The sequence below is a fragment of the Lontra canadensis genome, unplaced genomic scaffold, assembly GCF_010015895.1.
Source record: "Lontra canadensis isolate GAN:19392208 unplaced genomic scaffold, GSC_riverotter_1.0 scaffold23, whole genome shotgun sequence".
Taxonomy (NCBI): domain Eukaryota; kingdom Metazoa; phylum Chordata; class Mammalia; order Carnivora; family Mustelidae; genus Lontra; species Lontra canadensis.
The window spans coordinates 23,591,801-23,612,194 of NW_022631017.1; the positions used below are offsets into that span (position 1 = coordinate 23,591,801).

Genomic DNA, 20,394 nt, shown 5'->3' on the forward strand with positions numbered 1-20,394 from the left:
GAAGAGAAAATTCATGATAAATCATTATTTTCATTTTCTTTAGGTTTGTTCATGGAAAGTATACCACTACAAAGAAATACATTTTTTCTTTTTAAATTTATATGTTGTAGTTTGGGTCATATATTTCACTTAAAAATGCCAATGCTTCTATTTTTAACTTTTTGAGAAACCTCCATACTGTTTTCCAGAGTGTCTTTACCAACTTGCATTCCCACCAACAGTTTAAGACGGTTCTCCTTTCTCCACATCCTGGCCAACATTTATTGTTTCCTGTGTTGTTGGTTTTAACCATTCTGACTGGTGTGAGGTGATATATCATTGTAGTTTTGATTTGTATTTATCTGATGCCTAGTGTATTAAGAATCTTTTCATGTGTCTGTTAGCTATTTGGATGTCTTCTTTGGAAAAATGACTATTCGTGTCTTCTGCCCATTTCTTAACTGGGTTATTTATTTTGGGGGGTATTGATTTTGATCAGTTCTTTATAGACTTTGGATCTAACCCTTTATCGGATATATCATTTGCAAATATCTTCTCCTATTTCATAGGTTGCCTTTCAGTTTAGTCAATTGTTTCCTTCACTGTGCAGAAGCTATTTATATATCTTGATGAGGTCCCTATAGTTCTTTTGTTTCCCTTGCCTCTGGAGAGGTCTAGTGAGAAGTTGCTATGGCCAACATCAAAGAGATTCCTGTCTCTGTTGTCCTCTAAGATTTTGATGGTTTCATGTCTCAGTTTAGGTCTTTCATCCATTTTGAATTTATTTTTGTGTATGGTGTGAGAAAGTGGCCCCATTTCATTCTTCTGCATGTTTCTGTCTAGTTTCCCCAACACCATTTGTTGAAGAGACTGGCTTTTTTCCCTTGGATATTTTTTCCTGTTTTGTTGAAGATGAGTAGACCATATAGTTGTGGGTCCATTTCTGGGTTTCCTATTCTGTTCCACAGATCAATGTGTCTATTTTTGTGCCAGGACCATACCATCTTGATGATTATTACAGCTTTATAATACAACTTGGAGTCCAGAATTGTGATCCTTCCAGCTTTGCTTTGCTTTTTATTAAGATGGCTTTGGTTCTTTGGGGTCTTTTGTGTTCCATAGAAATGTAAGGATTGTTTGTTCTAGCTCTGTGAATGATGCTGATGGCATTTTGATTGGGACTGCATTAAATGTATAGATTTTTTAGGCAGTGTATCTATTTTTTAATATATTTAGCAATTCATTTTTTGCTATATTTATTGCTATATTTAGCAATATTTGTTCTCTCATTCCATGAGCATGGAATGTTTTTCCATTCTTTGTGTCATCTTCAATTTCTTTCCTAAGTGTTTGATAGTGTTCAGAGTACAGATCTTTTACCTCTTTGGTTAGGTTTATTCCTAGGTATCTTCTGATTTTGGGTATAATTGTCAGTAGGATTGATTCCTTGATTTCTCTTTCTGCCATTTCATTACTGGTATACAGAAATGCAACAGATTTCTGTACATTGATTTTGTATCCTGTAACTGCTTTTGTTATTTTTAAGATGATGTTAATTTATGGTAAATTTAATCCTATATTCTTCATTCTAAGAAAAAAATAACTTCTAGATTATGTAGAATCTTAAAAATTGAACTATAGTATATATGAGATTCACATAAAGAAATTAAAATTATATTTTTAATAAGGAAGTATGGGGGAAGATGGCAGCTACACTTGTAGTGAACATAGTATAATGTATAAACTTGTTGAACTACTACAGTGTTTACCTGAAACTAATGTAACACTGCATGTCAACTACTCTCATTTAAAAAAAATAATAAAAATTAATTTAAAAAAGAAATTAAAAGTATATACAACAGTTCTACTATCAAGTGAAATAGGTATTTACAGAAAATATTGTGTTAGCTTTTTCTCACACCCCTGCTATTGAGTATGCTTTAGCTATTATTCCCTAGGGAAAATCACAGCTGCTGCTAAGGCCAGTCCCTCAATGGCCACCAAACTTGTATCAAGTTAGCAGACACTAAAGGCCAAACTGCTGAGAGAAAAATCCAGCCATTTTTAGGAAAGCAGTAAAATTAAGCAGAACCTTGAGTCAGATGAACAGGAAAATAGCATAGGCCAATGGAGTAGCTACTTATAATGTATTTATAAGTTGTGCTCAAAATCAAAGTATCCAGAGACACGAGGCATTGTACAAAATTTACTAAAACCATCTATGAATATTCTAATAGAGTACAGAGTGAGCCATTAATTATGTTCTGTTTGTGAAAACGCCATTTAATTTTTAGACTGATTTATTATATATCTCAGAATAGCATCAAACAACTGCATAACACAGAAATGACAAAAGAGTACTTAAACCAAATGTATTGAAAATAGTATATAAGTTGCAAAACAAAGTGACTTTTAAAAATTATAATGGTATTTTCCTAATAGACTTAACACAGTGTTTTCATCTTATACACCTTTTAACTGGATTTATTTGACATATAACATTGTGTAAATCTAAGGTATACACATGTAACTTTGATATACCTATATATTACAATATGATTGCCACTGCAGCAATATTTATTCTATTACACAATATATACAATATACACAATATTGTCTATATTGTTTATACTGTGTATTAGAGCACTATAGCTTATTTACTACTTATTATTTACTACTTGCAAGTGTGAACCCTTAAACAACAGCAGTTTTATGCCTCACCATCCATCCCCTGGTAAACCACCATTTTACTACCTGTTCTTTATGGGTTTTATTTTTTTTCAGATTTCACGTATAGGTGGTATCATGCAATAGCTGGCTTTCTTTGTCTGACTTATTTCACTTAGCAGAATGTGGTCAAGGTCCATCCATGTTGTTGAAAATGGCAGGATATTCTTCTTTGTCGAGACTGAATAATGCTCCATTTATATACACCATACCTTTTTCTTTTTTTTAATCCTTTCATCCTTGATGGACATTATTTCCAGATCTTGACTATTGTAAATAATGCTACAGTAAACATGAGAGTGTATATATCTCTTTGAAATTCTGTTTTCATTTCCTTTAAGTGTACGTCCTGTAGTAGGATTGCTGGATTGTATGGTAGTTCTAGTTTTAATTTTTTTAAAGCTTTTTAAAGCTTTGTTTTCCAAAGTGGTTGGGCCAATTTACATTCCCACCAACAGTGTGTAAGAGTACCCTTTTCACCACATTCTTGCCAGCATCTGTTTCTTATCTTCTTGATAACAGACATTCTAATAGGTATCAGGTGATATCTCATTGTGGTGTTGATTTGCATTTCTTTGGCGATTAGTGATGTTGGACCTCTTTTCCTGTGTCTGCTGGCCATGTTGATGTCCTCTTTGGAAAAAAGGTCTGCTTAGTTCCTCTGTCTTACATACTTTTCTAATCTTAAAGGTGTGTGTTTTTGTCCATATATGTGTGTGTGTATATACACACAATATATATATAAAATAATACAGATTATATAACATTTATAATTCACTCTCAAAATTAGGATAATAATGATTACAGTAATGTTTTAACAACATATTATATGCCAGGCACTATGATATAGCTTTACATGTATCATTACTAAAACTCAATTCCAGCATTACCATCTGGGGGTTATTATTATTTAGTAAGCTTATTAATACTCCAGGAAGTGTTTTTCCCAACCACAGATCACTCTTGTTTTTTGCAGCTTGTCGCTGTAATGTCAACAGCTCCTTCTCTGAGCATTGTGATGCCAGGACAGGACAGTGTGAGTGCAAACCTAACGTGCAGGGACGGCGGTGTGATGAGTGTAAGGTAAGGAGCAGGAGCTGATGAAGAATCACTTCCTCCTGGAAAATGTTCATGAGCCTTCAACAATGTGCATAGTAAATATATGGAAAGAGGAGTTCAGGATCATCCAATTCTATATGTACCAGCACTGTGATCATTTAAATGTTTTTAAAAATAGAAAAAAAAAAAGTTGCTGAACTTTAGCTTTTGATCTTCAATGTATCTTTCCTTGGCAGTGAATTTGTGGAATATTTGTGCAATTCAGATGTTTTTGAAACAAATAGCACATCATTTTAATCCCAGTCTATGGTGAGTAAAACACTCTTTGCTCTTACGCTGGCAGAATGAAATGCATCACACCCTTTGTTTTTAGCAAATTCTACTTAACTAAAGTTTCCAGTAGAGAAGCTAATCCACATATTTTTAGAGACATTGTTTTTTCTAAAAGGAAATAAAAGAGTCCAAATATGTTGCTCTCTGTTCTTAAGCATATCACCCTGCCTTCAGGATGGCAAGCACCTTCAATCCCTCCACGAGGGCGACGGAACCACACTATCTCTTTCTTATAAATATGTATTTTGGTGATAAAGACTGTTCAACAGAACAAGCATTTCTCAGATGGCAAAGCGGCCTCTCTGTAGTCATTTTGAGAATATCATCTGCGTCGATCTCTTGAATAATATCAAATGCTCTTTTGTTCCTTTGTTTCTTTCTATTTTCTGTTGGCTTTTAAAGCCCGGTATGTGGTGGGAGCCAGAGAAGCAATTCTGTGTGCTGTGTGACTGCAATCCCGTTGGCTCTGTGACGCCGTGGTGTGATGGGACAGGAAGATGTGCGTGTAAATCTGGCTTCGTAGGGCGACAGTGCTACCTCAGCATGCAGGCACAGCGACAGGAGGAGCGGTCACAGAGAGCGCAGCGGGTGCTGGGGCCTCCTCAGAGGTGGGCTGTCAGCAGCTCCAGCGGGTGCCCTCGGGGAGCCTATCGGGCCCCCGCTCTGGTAATCCCCGAGGCAGTGCATGGCTCATGCCTCCGCATGTTGTGTTCCGTGTGCTGCAGCGGACCTTCCCCGATGGCCTTGCTCCCCAATCATGGCTGCTCAGTGTGCCAGCTGTAAATGTAAACCCTAGGCAATTCCTGCTTCCAGCCTTGCCTTTGGAAGGAGCTATATCGGTGCATTTTTTAAAATATTTTATTTATTTATTGACAATATTTATTTGACAGAGAGATCACAAGTAGGCAGAGAGGCAGGCAGAGAGAGAGAGAGGGAAGCAGGCTCCCTGCAGAGCCCAATGTGGGGCTCGATCCCAGGACCCTGGGATCATGACCTGAGCGGAAGGCAGAGGCTTTAACCCACTGAGCCACCCAGGCGCCCCTATCAGTGTATTTTTAAAAGTATATTCAAGTTTCATAAAAGTCTCAACTAACCATGGATCTGGAGAAACAAAAGCTTATTTGTAGAAGCCTATGATCTTAGAAGTGGGAGGAATTGCAGGCATCATTTGAAGCAAATTGACTTCTATGAATGAACAAATGAAGGGGTATCTAGCAGAGAAAGTGATTTTCCCAAGAAAATGTAGCCCATTGGTCTGACATTCTGCTAACATTTCATCATAATTTATGGCTTTGGGACTTTTCCACATCATAATTTTGCCCATAGTTACCACAAGTCACACATTTTCACATCCTGCAAATATACCACATACATAAAGTAAGGAAGCATGTTTTCTACTACAGAAGTTTAGCACCCCACCGCCCCCATCTTAAAAGGCAAAAGAAAGCAAATACTGAAAGGAAGAGAGAAAGGGAGGAAGGGGAGGGAAAGAAGGAGGAAGGAGGAAAACTAGGTCCAGGACCCTGCTGCAGAGTTACAGGACACAAGACTTGCCAGAGAAGAATGACAGCTTGGGGGGGAGGGTGGGGAGCAGCAGGTAATGGATAGGAGAAGGTGAGAGTAAAGTAAAAAGCAAAGGAGTAGAAAAGAAAAAAAAAAAAAGGCATTATTTCTAGGTTCTTTGTTGATATTTTAAGAACACTAGTTCTGATACCAGACTGCCTCAGGTCCAATCCCAGTCTTACCACATCCTAGCTGTAAGACTGTTTCTTCACTCTTTCTGTAATTCACCTGCTTCATCTGTAGTGGGACCCATTGTGTAGGGTTTGTGTCAGTTAGATCCTTCAACATGTGAAGAGATTTGGGGAGGAAACGCCTATAAAAGATGAAGGAGGAGAGAGCATGACGAGTAGGGAGACTTCTCCTGTGGTGCAGGCCAGAAGGAAGTGAAAGGAGAAAAGGAAGGTTGGGTTGGAGAAGCCTCATTCTTTAAATTCTTCCAAAATGCCAAATGCTTGCCAGGCCAAAGGGGAGTGTCCGAGCACCCTTTAGCCATTAGAGAGGCATCCTGGATTGGGCAGGAAGGCTCTAGTAATTTATTGTCATCAGTCTTTGACTTGGAGAAGCATGACCTGGGGTGAGCTCTCCAGTGGATCCATAAGAGAAAAACTGGAGGATGTCAGCCCACCACATTCCCACTGCTGATTAAATTACTTGACCTTTCTGGGCCTCAGTTTCCTCACTCTGTTGAAAGGTGATGGAAATAACTACCTCCCAGGATTGTCTGGAGGATTAAATGAATTCATGTTTGCAAAGGGCTTCAGAACAATGCTTGGCACCCAGCAAGCACAATACGTAAGCTCATTGTCATTATTACCCCAAGTGAAAATAATTTCTGTGAGATCATCAAACTCATTGACACTGGATAGGGACTGTTTCTCATGTTCATTCTACCTCATTAATCTCGATTACTGATTAGGAATGTCTACTTTTTTAATTTGTTTACTACAAAAATTTTCCCTAGTCTCTGAATTAAATTTTTGTACATTAAATTCATTAAAATTTTGTTGATGAAATTTGTTTCTATGGTGTAACTTAGCTCTTTAAAGTTACATTATTTAAATATTTGAAAAGTATGGTAGAGATATTTTTTCTTACATATTTTTTACATAATGAACTTTGAAATTTTCTTAATAACTATGATTTGGAAGTTTTTTTAATACTGTATAGATATATCCATTAAAGATACATAGATATGCCAAGTGAAAAAAAAATTAAGAAATAAAGATGAACTTAATGTATTTTCTCTACAATTCAGATATCTAAGTTAAGAAAATTTAGAAAATATATGCAAATACTTTGCATAAGATATGCAAATATATTTATGATTTGAATTTTTAAAAACAATTTTAATGTATGTTCTAGTCTTTTTTTCTATATGTTTCTAGTTGTGTGTGTCTGAATGGTATGTGTGTCGTTAGAGGTATATAATTGGAATAATAGTGTGTATATAATTTTGTATTCTGCTTTTTGAAATTTTGCTTAATGCTATGTCCTAAGCATATTCCTATCATTAAAACTGTTTCAAAACAGGATTTTAATGTTGGCATATTATTTTATAGCATGAATGCTATAAATTTAATTCATTCAACTTTCTAACACTGAGAAGTTACTCTCATAAATAATACTGTAATGGGTATGCTCATACTTTAACCCATTTTCTCAATTTCTGATTATTTCTCTAGGTCAGGTATCTAGACTTCTACAGCTAATTGCTTTTTATAAATAAAAATCATATATATCTTAATCTTTCCTTATATAATGAAATTTAATTTCAAAATTGTATATTAAGCCATTTGTTAGAACTGATACTTTCTTCTTTATTTATTTCTTAAATTTTGTTTCAGTATCAGTACAGTTAACATACAGTGTTACATTAGTTTCAGGTGTACGATATAGCGATTCCACAAACACAGTTTCTTCTTTAATCATATGATGACATCTGAATTTGAACTGGAAATAAAAATAAAGCCAGCAGTAAATACAAAGATTAAATGATTATTAAACTCCATCAACCCATTTTATACTTAAAAACCAAAACTTTTCTTAGCTATACTCATTTTAAGAGAGTAATTTTCAGTGTGATTTTGTTTTCTAGAACTGTTTTTCATACTGTTAACAGTAATGGCAAGAATATATAATGAGCCTTATTTGTTTCTCTTTGGGTGGCTCCCATTAAATAGCAAGATTTATTCTTACCAGGAAGTAACTGTTAAGTCTAATAATCCCAAATAGGAATTATTTTTTATAAAGAAGTAATTACCAAGACTAATTTCCCAGATTAAAATATCATAATAATGTGACACACTTCATATTTTAAAATACAACCCTGTTGTACTTTAAGTAGGATATGCATTTTTCATTTTTCTAGTAGAGGTAATTTTTAATCCATCCACACTTTCTAACATCATCACTGTAGGTCAGATAACATGTACTTCAAGCCAAAGCTGGTAATGAAAACTGATCATAGAAAGTTATTTGTTATGCATAGATAAGAGATATGTCTAAGAATAACTCAACAGAGAATAAAAGTTTTCTTTCATCTACCTAATCTGGTGCTTTGACGTGTGCCCTCTCAAATCAATTTTAGTTGTTAAAATGAAACCCCAGAAACTAGATGTTCGTAAACCAATTATATTGTCAGCATAGGCATAAATCTCTAAGTTATATCTATAATGTAAGCCCTAGAATGATAATTAGAAGTATTTATGGAGAGATGACAAAAATTAGATAAAATATTAGAGGAAAAACATTAATTTTAACTGTAGGCTTCTGGTCAATAATATCGAAAACATTTTTAACAAGCAGAAGGAGTTCATAAGGTCTCAAATTAATCAATTCAGATTATTAGGAATGAAACAAGTAAATGTTTCAATTAAAATATAAGTAACACCCCCTAGATTAGTTCCCCACATTGCTGTTAAAATCTTGGAAAGTATAGGAAAGACTGGTGAAAACATAGCAGACAGAAAGGATAATACCCTAATTCTGCTGTAAACTCTGATAAAATTTTAAAATAATCATACTCTTCTTTTTGGATTTTGTAGAAAAGGATCCATTAGTCAAATTACAACCTCATTGTCCTAACATCAGTGAAGAACCTCAACAACCCATAGGTTCCTCTTTCCTACCTTACCTTTCTGTGTTGTGCATCTTGTTTCATAATGAGTTAATTAATTTAAGCTTTATTTTTCTCTTTCCTTTTCTATGCCAGCCTGAAACCTTTGGCCTACAATCAGGGAGGGGGTGTGTTCCCTGCAATTGCAATTCTTTTGGGTCGAAATCATTTGACTGTGAAGAAAGCGGTCAGTGTTGGTGCCAACCTGGAGTGACAGGAAAGAAATGTGACCGCTGTGCCCGTGGCTATTTCAACTTCCAAGAAGGAGGCTGCACAGGTCTGTAAATAAAACTGAGCCCTATGCATTCATTCTCTGGTTTTGGCATTTTGGCAACTGTAGTAATTCGTTCTTCTGCATTCCCAGATTTGAAAGCAAAGGCACTTTGACAACAAATACATGATCCAAAATATTGAAACTAATAAGTAATGTATATTTATTTTAAATAAACTAAAAGTATATTGCAGTGTGAAACATTGCCCTATAAATAACAGCTTGCAAGTACTCAAAAAATCCATCAGCAGGTCTCAGTTTTGCTGTATGCCTCCCTGTCTGTGACCGCCAGTCACTCACTCAACGGCTGCTATAGCCTGAAAGTCAAATGTTCAGTTTTTCTTTTGCCAGTGTTCTCTTAGTTTAAACTTCACTATCAAGTTAATGCAGTTCAATGTTCCCTTTCCCTATTGCAAAACTGGTACAAGGATCAGAGAAGAGAATACCATTTTCAGGTACAAAAAATACATTTTCATCTACTTTCATGTGCCTTGAAATCTATGATGGTCCAAGAAAGAAACAGATCAGTGCTAGGTATTTGCTAGTTCTTGGGGAAATGCAGGAAGATTTCTAACCATGATTTCCCACAAGAAGTGTTCTCATGTTCTTCCCACGAATCATGAATTAAGAAAATAGGAATTAGGATACTACGGATGAAAGTGAAGATTGAACATTAGCCTTGATTTATATGCCACTAATTTGGAATTGACCCTTAGTCCAACATTCACTAGATGAGTATCACCTTTGCTTACTAAACTCACTGATTTAACACTGGTGGTACTCCTTCAGTACTGTGATAAGTTCATGGTAAGATTTTAAAACATTATTGACCATTGTAGCAAATTTATGTAAGAAGTGGCAGGAGTAATATCTCACATTGTTTTATATTTTATTTTTATTTTTTTAGATTTTATTTATTTATTTGACAGAGAGAGAGAGAGTGAGAGATCGCAAGCAGGCAGAGAGACAGGCAAAGAGAGAGGGGGAAGCAGGCTCCCCACTGAGCAGAGAGCCCGATGTGGGGCTCCATCCCAGGACCTTGAGACCATGACCTAAGCTGAAGGCAGAGGCTTAGCCCACTGAGCCACCCAGGCACCCCTTTTGAATTGTTTTTAAAACCATACCTTTTGGATATTCTCAACCACTTTCAATATATACTTTGTATCATAAAGATAAGCCATTATGTTATTCTGAAAGTTATAACTGTAGATCTTCTAAGAATCTATATATGATCTCCAGTCAATATCTATATATCCTAAAAATTAAAATGCTGTATTTTAAAATATATTGTTCTTTTTTAAAGATTTTATTTATTTATTTATTTATTTATTTGAGAGAGAGAGAGAGAGAGAGCGAGAGCCTGAGCAGGAGGAGGAGCAGAGGGGAAAGAAAATGGGGGGAGGGGAGAATCTCAAGCAGCCTCTGAGCTGAGCACAGAGCCAGAGGCAGGGTTCAATCCTAGGGCTCTGAGACCACAACCCTAGCTGAATCCAAGAGTTGGATGCCCAACCAACTGAGCCAACCAGGCGCCCCTAAAATTTACTGTTCTTTAAATCCAACTCTTACTAATGTGTTCAGTTAATGTGATTTAATGTAATGATACTGTGCATTCAAATACATTCACTACCAGAAATTGTGAGACAGAGAACATTATCCAAAATCATGAAATGGGGATGACATTAAAAATGCAAACTTAGTAGCATTCAAGTCCAGAGAAATAAGATAGAAAACAGCCCCAAACAGACAGGATAGCATTCTGTTTGAGGATATGACTTCCACCAAATAGCTTGGATCGGTTTAGTGGCTCCCTGGGTAACTAGTTATGTGACCTCAGCTGAGTGACTGGGTCCTGCTGTCTCTCTACAAAATTCATCTATTTAATCAAGAAAACAATGATATCTAGCTCATGGTTTTTTTTAGAATTAGTTGAGTTAATGGCTTTAAAATATTTAGAGTACTGCCTGGCATGTAGGCATCATGTAAGTGTTTATCACTATTATGATTATTATCAGTATTTAATAGTATTCTGAATTGTGGCAAACATTCTGTTTGGGCAGGGAAAAACTAGCTAATCATTCAAATCTTTTCCCTACTCAGTTTTATGATTCCACTGAGGAACTGCTTAGAGAATTTCTATTTGCTGGTAATGAATAGAACCGTCCCAAGACTTTTTTTAGCACATCTAATTTGAACATAATGTGAACTATTTTTCTTCTTGATAAATGGTATATACAAACTAAGTCCTTTGGCATGAAATTATCAACAACAATAATAATAACAAAAACAACAGCTAACCTTTATTAGGTGTTTATGTCCAGTATTATACTAAACATTTTTCACAGCTGGTATAGAATGCTGTGAACAATGATAATTGTGATCCCTTAAAAATTGAACTTACTCAAATATTCTAAATGTATTTCATTTAAAGATTTAATCATCATATAATCAGTGCAAAGGTATCTTAAAACATTCGTTTCTTCTGTCTTAAACCGAGTATCTATGGTATTTCTCCCTTTCACTTCAGTTTGAAACACTGCACTAAAACATACTTACTGAGTCAACTGTAGCTAATAAGTAGCATACAATGCTCATCTTAGGTGACTTTGAAGTGCCTCTGAAACAATTTTTTTTCAAATCTTAGTTTTGCATTCTTTGAAAATTTGTACTCTTTATATAACATAGCTAAGAAAATGAAAAATCTATTGAAAAGAATGAGCTGGTGGTAAATAAAACTCAAAAATATCTTCATATACACACACAAGCACATACACATACACTTACATAACTCATCTGTTTTAAATTTTTACAATATCCTGATGTATGGCAATTATAACTATATACCTGATACACTGAGTTTCAGAGGCTGTTGTGCTTACTGATTTTTATTGCAAAATGGAGTCATCAGCAGGAAGGAAATATTAATCTATACAGCATAGAAAAATTAGTTTTGAACTTAGAATAACTATAGAAACAAAAATTTAAACTTTATAGTATCTAGATACAGTTAGCATAGGATCTGATATTCCATTTCTTTCTTTTTTTAAACTTAGTTGAAAAACCAAGAATATGTTACTTTTTGAAATTATTAAAAAAATACCATATAATTTTATTGATCAACTCTTCTGTGGAAAATACTGTGATATACAAGATAAATGAGGATCCTTACCCATGATACGGAAAATAAAACAACACAAATTCCCATATAAACTCAGTACTTTCTATCAGATTTTTACTATTTTACTATTCTTTCCATCTGTGAAGCTTGTGCCTGTTCCCATCTGGGAAATAACTGTGACCCAAAGACTGGTCAGTGTATTTGCCCTCCCAATACCATTGGAGAGAAATGTTCTAGATGTGCACCTAATACCTGGGGCCACAGCATCACCACTGGTTGTAAGGTGAGTTAATTGATTGCTTTATTTTATCCAATCATGTTTTAAGAAATTTATTTTGTTAAAGCTTTATAGGCAGGCATTTCAAAGCCAATATTATATTTTAAAACAATATAGAACTATCAGCAAAGAGTGATTGCAATCACTATCTTACATTTTACCTGTGGGAGATATGATGAAGTAAGTACACGTTTATGAATCTTCATTCATGATTCTTACCAAAAAAGAGGAAAAATTATAATAATACCAGAAATAGCAACAACTTCATACCTAAGCCAGTGAACTATCTGCAAAGTACAAGGAAATTAGGAACTAATTAGTGGAATTTGCCAAAAATCTATAGTAATTGCCCCCCCAGTCAGGAATAGATTTTAATTTTTTTTTTATATATAATTTTATTTTTTATAAACATATATATATTTTTTTTTCCCCAGGGGTACAGGTCTGTGAATCTCCACGTTTACACACTTCACAGCACTCACCATAGCACATACCCTACCCAATGTCCATAAGATTTTAATTTTTTTTAATTTTATTTTTTTCAGTGTTCCAAAATTCATTGTTTATGTACCACACTCAGCGCTCCATGCAATACGTGTTAAGTAGGTTTCAGTTTTTAAGAAGCAGCTGAGAGGATTCTGTGGAGTCCTATTAACAGCCTTGAGCTTGAAAGACTCCTCATTTTTCCCATGGGCATACCATAGAACGTGGCATGACCAGATTCCATAATGTTATGTTATGTACATAAGGGCTGTTGCAGTTATATCAGTGAGAGATGATCGAAGTGTGGACCCAGCCAGTGAGTCTCCATGAAGTTGGAGTGGGCTATGTTACTGCTGGGCCGACTTGATAAACTCATAGATCTGCAAGCTAAGAAAGAGACGTTTTTAAGGATTTGGTCCTGGGATTTGCTTTTCAGGAAATTAGACGATATTATTTACTGCTAGAAGGATTATAGGAGACTCAAGTTTAGGTAGGACAGTTGATGAGTTCAGGATTTTTGTCAGTGTTTTATGAAATACTAATTAAATATAATTCACTTATTTAAAGTGTTAAGTTTTGATCAGTGATTACAGTTGTAGAACCATGCCTTGTGTCCCCTTATAGTCCACTTCCCCTTACCAACCTCAATCAGCACCAGGAAACTACTGCTTCTCCTTCTATCACTGTTGTTCTGTTACTTCTACAAATAAATAGAAATTGAGCCATATTCCATGTTGTTGTTCAGGTTTTGTCTTGTTTGCTCGGGGAGTATTATTTTTGGTCTGGCTTCCTTTACTTCGTATAATGCCTTTGTGATTTATCCACATGGTTGCATATTATCAGTAGCTTATTATTTTTAATTGGTATTTTTAATTTTAATTACATTAGCTGAGATGCTATGGCTTATGTATTTACCATTTAAGGGGCATTTGGGTCATTTCCAGTGTGAGGTTATTACAAGTAAGTTTGCTATGAACACAGGTGTATAAGTCAAAAGTATAGGTGTAGATGTACGATTTCATTTCTCATCACAAGAATACTCCACATCCCTCCCAACACTTCATTGGGGTGTTTATTTATATCTTTGCATTGCTTTAATGTCCAATGATATTGGGAATAATTTTATTTATTTTCCATTTATATATCTTCTTGGGGGAAGTATCTATACAAATCTTTTCTATTTTGGGTTATTAGTTTTCTCAGTAATATGCTGTAAGTGTCTTTTATGTATCCTAGATACAAGTCTTTTAACTTATATATGGTCTATAACTGTTTTCTCCCACTATATAGCTTGCATTTTATTCCCTCTATAGTATCTTTATCTAATTTTTATGAAGACTAGTTTTTATTGTCTTTTCCTTTCATGGCATGCTTTTTATTTCCTAAGAAGTACATATTTGCTTAAGTCAAGATCTAAAGATACTTTTCTTCAAGTTTTAGAGTTTTGGCTTTTACATTTAGGTCCACATTTCATTTTAAGTGTTAATTTTTCTGTATGGTTTGAGGTAATGGTTATAGTTCATTTTTTAATGGATATCCAATTTTTCTAATATCATTTTTAAAAGACTATTCTTTCCCATTGAATTACTTCAATCAAAATAAAATGACTGTATATGTCCTTCAGACATTTCTGAACTCTATTCTGTTTTCTTGACCTATGTCTGTCCATGGACTAACACAATACTGTCTAGATCACTGCAGCTTTCTAGCACAGTGTGAAGTGAAGTGGCGTAAACTCTCCAATTGTTTTTCATTTCTAATATCTTTTGAGTACATTGGATCCGTTGCATTTCCATATAAATCTTAAAGTAGCTTATCAGTTTCTTTATTAAAAGCCTTCTAGGATTTGATTGGGATTACACTGAATCTACAGGTCGAATTGGGAAAAATGAACATTTAAGGATATTGCATCTTACAATGTATGAATATGATGTAATTTTTAATTTAGTTGCCTATAATTTTTTTCTTAGCAATGTTTTATAGGTTTTGGTGTGTAAGTTTTGTACATGTTCTGTTAAATTTATCATTGTGCTTCATATTTTTTTACAAAATGTTATTTATTTCATTAAAAATGCAATTATTTTTATGTTTAACTTTTTATACTGCAACATTGCTACACTTATTCTATTTATTTTTGGTAGATTCATTAGGACTTTCTATGTAGACAATCATACTATCTGCAAATTGAGTTTTATTTTTTCCCTTCCAACCCGTATAAATGTTGTTTCACTTTCTTGACCTATTGCAGTAAAATGTTGACTTGCACAGGCGGGAGGAAATAACCTTGCCTTATTCCTTACATGAAGTAGAAGGTATTCACAATGTTGGTATGTTGTTAGCTATATTTTATTTACAGATGCTCTTTATCAGTTTGAGTATATTCCTCCTATTCCTAGCTATTAATTAATTTTATCAAGAATATATGTCCAGGGCACCTGGGTGGCTCAGTGGGTTAAGCCGCTGCCTTTGGCTATGCTCAGCAGGGAGCCTGCTTCCCTCTCTCTCTCTCTTTGCCTGCCTCTCTGCCTACTTGTGATCTCTTTCTGTCAAATAAATAAATAAATAAATAAATCTTTTTTAAAAAAAAAGAATATATGTCCAATTTTAACAAAGTGAATTTTCTACATCTATTGAGATGATCATATGATTTTTTTCTTTTTCAGCTGTTAATATGGTAAATCACATTAATTGCTTTTCAAATGTTGACCCAACTTTACAATCCTCAGATAAATCCTGCTTGATCATGAGGGATTATCTACTTTAATTTTTTTTAATTATGTTTGCCAGCATTTTGTAAATGATCTCTGGGTCTCTGTTCATAAGGAATATTGTTTCATAGTTTGGGGCTTTTTTGGTAGTTTAATGTATAATTTTCTTATTGGGGTACAGCTGGCCTCATGAAATAGGCTAGGAAACCTTCTCATAGTTTATGAAGGAGTTTGCATAATTAGTGAAAAACAATGAAAACAAAAATACTTGAGAAAAAAGACAATGAAGCCAAAAAATGGTTCTTTGAAATTATTCATTAAATTGGTAATACTCTAAGAAGATTGATCAAGAAAGTTAAAAGGGAGGAAAGAAATAATCAAAATCAGGAATAAAAGAAGGGACATCATAAGGATCTTGCATACATTAAAAGAATAATATGAAAATAATATGAGCAACCTTAATCAATAAATTTGTTAACTACACAAAATAAAAATTCTTTCTTTTGTTTACTTTGAGTTTAATTTTCTCTTGTGTTCCAGGTTTCTTAAGATGAAAGCTTAGATTGTTGATTTGAGATCTCTCTTCTTTTTTTTATTGGTTTATGTTAGTCACCATACAGTGCATCATCAGTTTTTGATGTAGTGTTCCAAGATTCATTGTTTACATATAACACACAGTGCTCCAGGCAATACGTGCCCTCCTTAATACCCATCACCAGGCTTACCCATTCCCACCCCCTCCCCTCTAAAACTCTGTTTGTTTCTTGGAGTCCACAGTCTTTCATGGTTCATCTCCCTTTCCGATTTCCCCCCCTTCTCTCTTTACTAATACAAGCATTTCATGTTATAAATGTCCTCCCAGGCACTAATTTAGTTGCATCCCACACATTTTGATATGTCGTTTAAATTTTCATTGTTAAAATCTTCTTACTTATTTTATTATTTATTTGTGATTCATTGATTAGAAGTATGCTATATCTTTCTGTTATATCTGTATTATAATATATATAATATATTTTGTATTATTTCAGTTTTTGAATTTCTAGAGATTTGTTTTATGTCTTACAATAGTGCCCACTTTGGTTAATGTACTAGCAAACAATGTATATACTGTTATCATTGGATGAAATCTATAAAAGTCAATTATCCTTAATAATTTTTATGTGTACATATTCTATCAATAACTGAGAGTTTTAATGCTTATGATTTGTCTCTTTTTTTCTTGAGTCCACTCAGGTTTTGATTCATGTATTTTGGAGTGATAATATTACTAGGTGGATACTCATTTAGGATTATTGTATTTGTTTGAAAACTTGTTGCCTTTATGAATATAAAATGTCCCTCTTTATCCCAAGTAATGTTTCTTCTGAAGAAAATTTTTTTCTGATAATCATATAGCCATGGTTCCATCTTTGTTTTGTTTTGTTTTGTTTTTAGAAACTTTTTTTATGATTTTCAGTTAGCCAACATCTAATACATCATTAGTTTTTGATGTAGTGTTCAACGATTCGTTAGTTGTGTATAACACTCAGTGCTCATCACAACATGTGTCCTCCTTAACACCCATCTTTCTTTTGATTGGTATTTGTCTGGTTTACATTTTTCCAAACTATCATTAATTCCATCTCTTTTCTAATATTTTAATGTTTCTTTTATATAGAATATATTTAAATCTTTGTTGTTGCTCTGATCTTATTGGATTATTTAACACCTTTCCATTTAATGTAAATATCAATATCATTGGGTTAAGTCTACATTTCACTGCTTGTTTTGCCTTATCTGCTCTTGCATTCTTTTTTTTAATCTTCACATTTGACTTATTAACTATACTTATTTTATGTTTTTTGTCTTTGTCTAGGGATGTACATCTTAACTTTTCATAATGTATCCTAAAATACTAATATACACTTTATATTTAGCATCTTAAAACTTTATGAGTAGACCTCTAATTTCCCTTTTTTATCCTTTGTTACTCCCTTTCTTGTCCTTTGTCATACATTTTACTCCTATATATTATATATCCTACACTATAATCTTAGGATTTTGGTTTAAATAGTCAGTTATCTTTTTAAAAGGCAAAAATGCTGCTTTTCTGTTTTTCCACACATACCAATTCCCATGCTCTTCATTCCTTTGTTACAGACAAATTACTATTTCATATCATGTTTTTTTCTTCCATAAGCTACATCCTAATTATTGCTATTATTACTTCTAGTATTTCAGGTCTACTGACAATGATTATTTCAATTTTGTATGTTCAAAAACAATATTTTTCCTTCAGTTTTCAAAGATATTTTTTCTAGGCTTAAAATCCTAAATCCTGGTTTTCAGCAATTTGATTATGCTGTCTTTTTGTGGTTTTCTTATTTATTTCTCATGTGGTGAGTTGCACCTGTTGGATCTGTGGGATCACAGTTTTTATGAAATTTGGAAAATTTCCAGCCATTACATCTCCAAATACTTTGCTGTTCTTTTCCTCCATGTCTCCTTCTGGAACTCATTATGTGTATGTTGGTCCACTTTATATTTTTCCACAGCTAACTGAGATTGTGTTTATTTTTTTCATTATTACTTTTTCTGTATTCTTCATTTTTGATAGTTTCTATTGTTAAGTGTCCAAGTCTACTAATATTTTTTCCTGTGGTGTCTAATCTGTTTTTAATATAGTTGGTTATATTTTTTTCATTTCACATTTTTTATCTGTAAAATTTCTAGTTGGATATTTTTATATCTTTCATTTCTCTCCTTATTATATTCACATTTCCATTTATTCTCTAGAATATTTAATAATATTTATAAATATTAGTTTTTACAATGATTGCTAATTCCACAATTTTTTTTATTTTAATACTATTCCTAATGGTTGATTTTTCTCCTGATTATCAATCATATTTTTTGCTTCTCTCCATGCCTGATAATTCTGACTTAGATGCCAGGTGTACATTTTTCATTGTTGCATATTGGTTTTCACTGTATTCCTTTAAAGAGTATTGAACTTTACCTTGGCAAACAGGTTAATTACTCACTGATACTTGGATCTTTTTAAGCTTTGCTTTTAAGTTGTTGGTTTAGTTGAGTTTTGTTTTGTTTTAGAGAGGGTCTAGAGCAGGCTTTAATCCAAGGGTCATTTAGTTCCACTACTAACGGGCTAAGTGCATTGAGAGCACTATCCCGTGCATTACTATGTCTTTCTACTCTGGCTGTTGGGAATAGGAATTATTTCAAGCTTTCTGTGAGTTCTAGGAAATTTTTCAGCTTATGGCTTTCCAATTTTTTTCCCCCTCATCCACATAGACTTTTATCCCACTATACACAGATCAGTACTCAGCCAAAGATTTAAAGGACCTTCTGCAGATTTCTGGAATACTCTCCGTGTATGACTTTCTCTTTTTTAGACACATATTCTATTGGCCCCATCAATTCTATCTCAGCTTCTCCAAACTCTGGGTTACAGCCTAGAAAATTTTTCCTGCCCTGCTTCATTTGCTTTCCTTCTCTCAGAAATCACAGTCCTGTGCTTCCTGGCATCCACTGTCTGATAATAGTTGTTTCTTAGTTTTCATTTTTTAGCTTTTGGTTTTGTAGTTTGACAGCTTAAAAAGAGAAGATAAACCATGTAAGTGCTTTAAAAACTAAAAGACTGTTTAAAAAGAAGGAATATTTTTTCATATTAAATGCAAGACAGGCACGTATTGCATGGAGCACTGGGTGTGATGCATAAACAATGAATCTTGGAACACAGAAAAAATAAAATTTAAAAAAATTAAAAAATAAAACAAGATAGAGGTCAAATAAGATTAGGGTTGACTGTCCATTAAGAACACTAAATAAGGTCATTTTGATGTTAGTGAGAGTCATTCTAATCAGTCACATTGGGCTGAGAAATATTAGAACATGATGACCAAATTTGGCCTGTTTGACTCCATGGTAGTGCCCTATACAGCTGTAAATTTTTTTTTTTTTTCTGCTGACTTACCACACATGCAGACTCTAATCATCTTTACATATATGATAAAGCATTTGAATGTACTGGTCCAGAATACATAATCTAGAGGAAAATAAGAATATTGATGATTGTTCAAGGAGGTTCAGAGATATGATTTCATTTAGTCATATGATTAAATAAAAACTATACAGGGCACATTTTTTTAGTGCCAATGGCACTGTTAAGTTTCAAGTACGTTTTTGGAAACAAAACAAAAACGTCTCAAGAGTTCCAAAGCTTTTTGTGAGTATGAACAGTGCTGTCAGTTTCTATGACTGACTTTTTGCATGTTCAACTTTGAATCCAAGCATCTACCCTATCCCTTGGACTCATGAGTAAACCCTAAAGAAACTTAAGAGGGTTCCATTCTATCCACAAAATCCTGTGATGCGGCCAAACTCTAATAATCTCCTGAAATTAAAGTTGATGTCTTTTTTTTTTAAGATTTTATTTATTTATTTGACAGAGAAAGATCACAAGTAGGCAGAGAGAGGAGGGTGGGAAGCAGGCTCCTCGCTGAGCAGAGAACCCAATGTGGGGCTCCATCCCAGGACCCTGAGATCATGACCTGAGCCGAAGGCAGAGGCTTTAACGCACTGAGCCACCCAGGCACCTCAAAGCTGATGTCTAATCAGGATATAAATCAAAATGGAATATAGACCAAGTTTCCTTTAAAAAAGTAGTTCTGTGTTTGATACCATTATTTTTACTGGTCATTGAATAAACATTATGTTGATTGAAGTTGATTGAAAATTTTGATTACCTTGAACCACTGTTAA

General features: G+C 33.9%; 1 protein-coding gene across 5 annotated transcripts in view; it reads left to right on the forward strand.

The window, feature by feature from the left end:
- The window catches only part of LAMA2 (laminin subunit alpha 2), a 634,066-nt gene that overhangs the window by 384,543 nt on the left and 229,129 nt on the right, over window positions 1-20,394 (forward strand). For 3 of the 5 annotated variants that reach the window (XM_032862519.1, XM_032862522.1, XM_032862520.1), the window contains exons 21-24: window positions 3,683-3,789; window positions 4,501-4,764; window positions 8,873-9,053; window positions 12,309-12,445. In XM_032862519.1, the coding sequence (XP_032718410.1) occupies window positions 3,683-3,789; window positions 4,501-4,764; window positions 8,873-9,053; window positions 12,309-12,445 (689 nt within the window). The remainder of the gene's footprint in view (window positions 1-3,682; window positions 3,790-4,500; window positions 4,765-8,872; window positions 9,054-12,308; window positions 12,446-20,394) is intronic. The other 2 variants (XM_032862523.1, XM_032862524.1) reach the window with 1 other exon arrangement.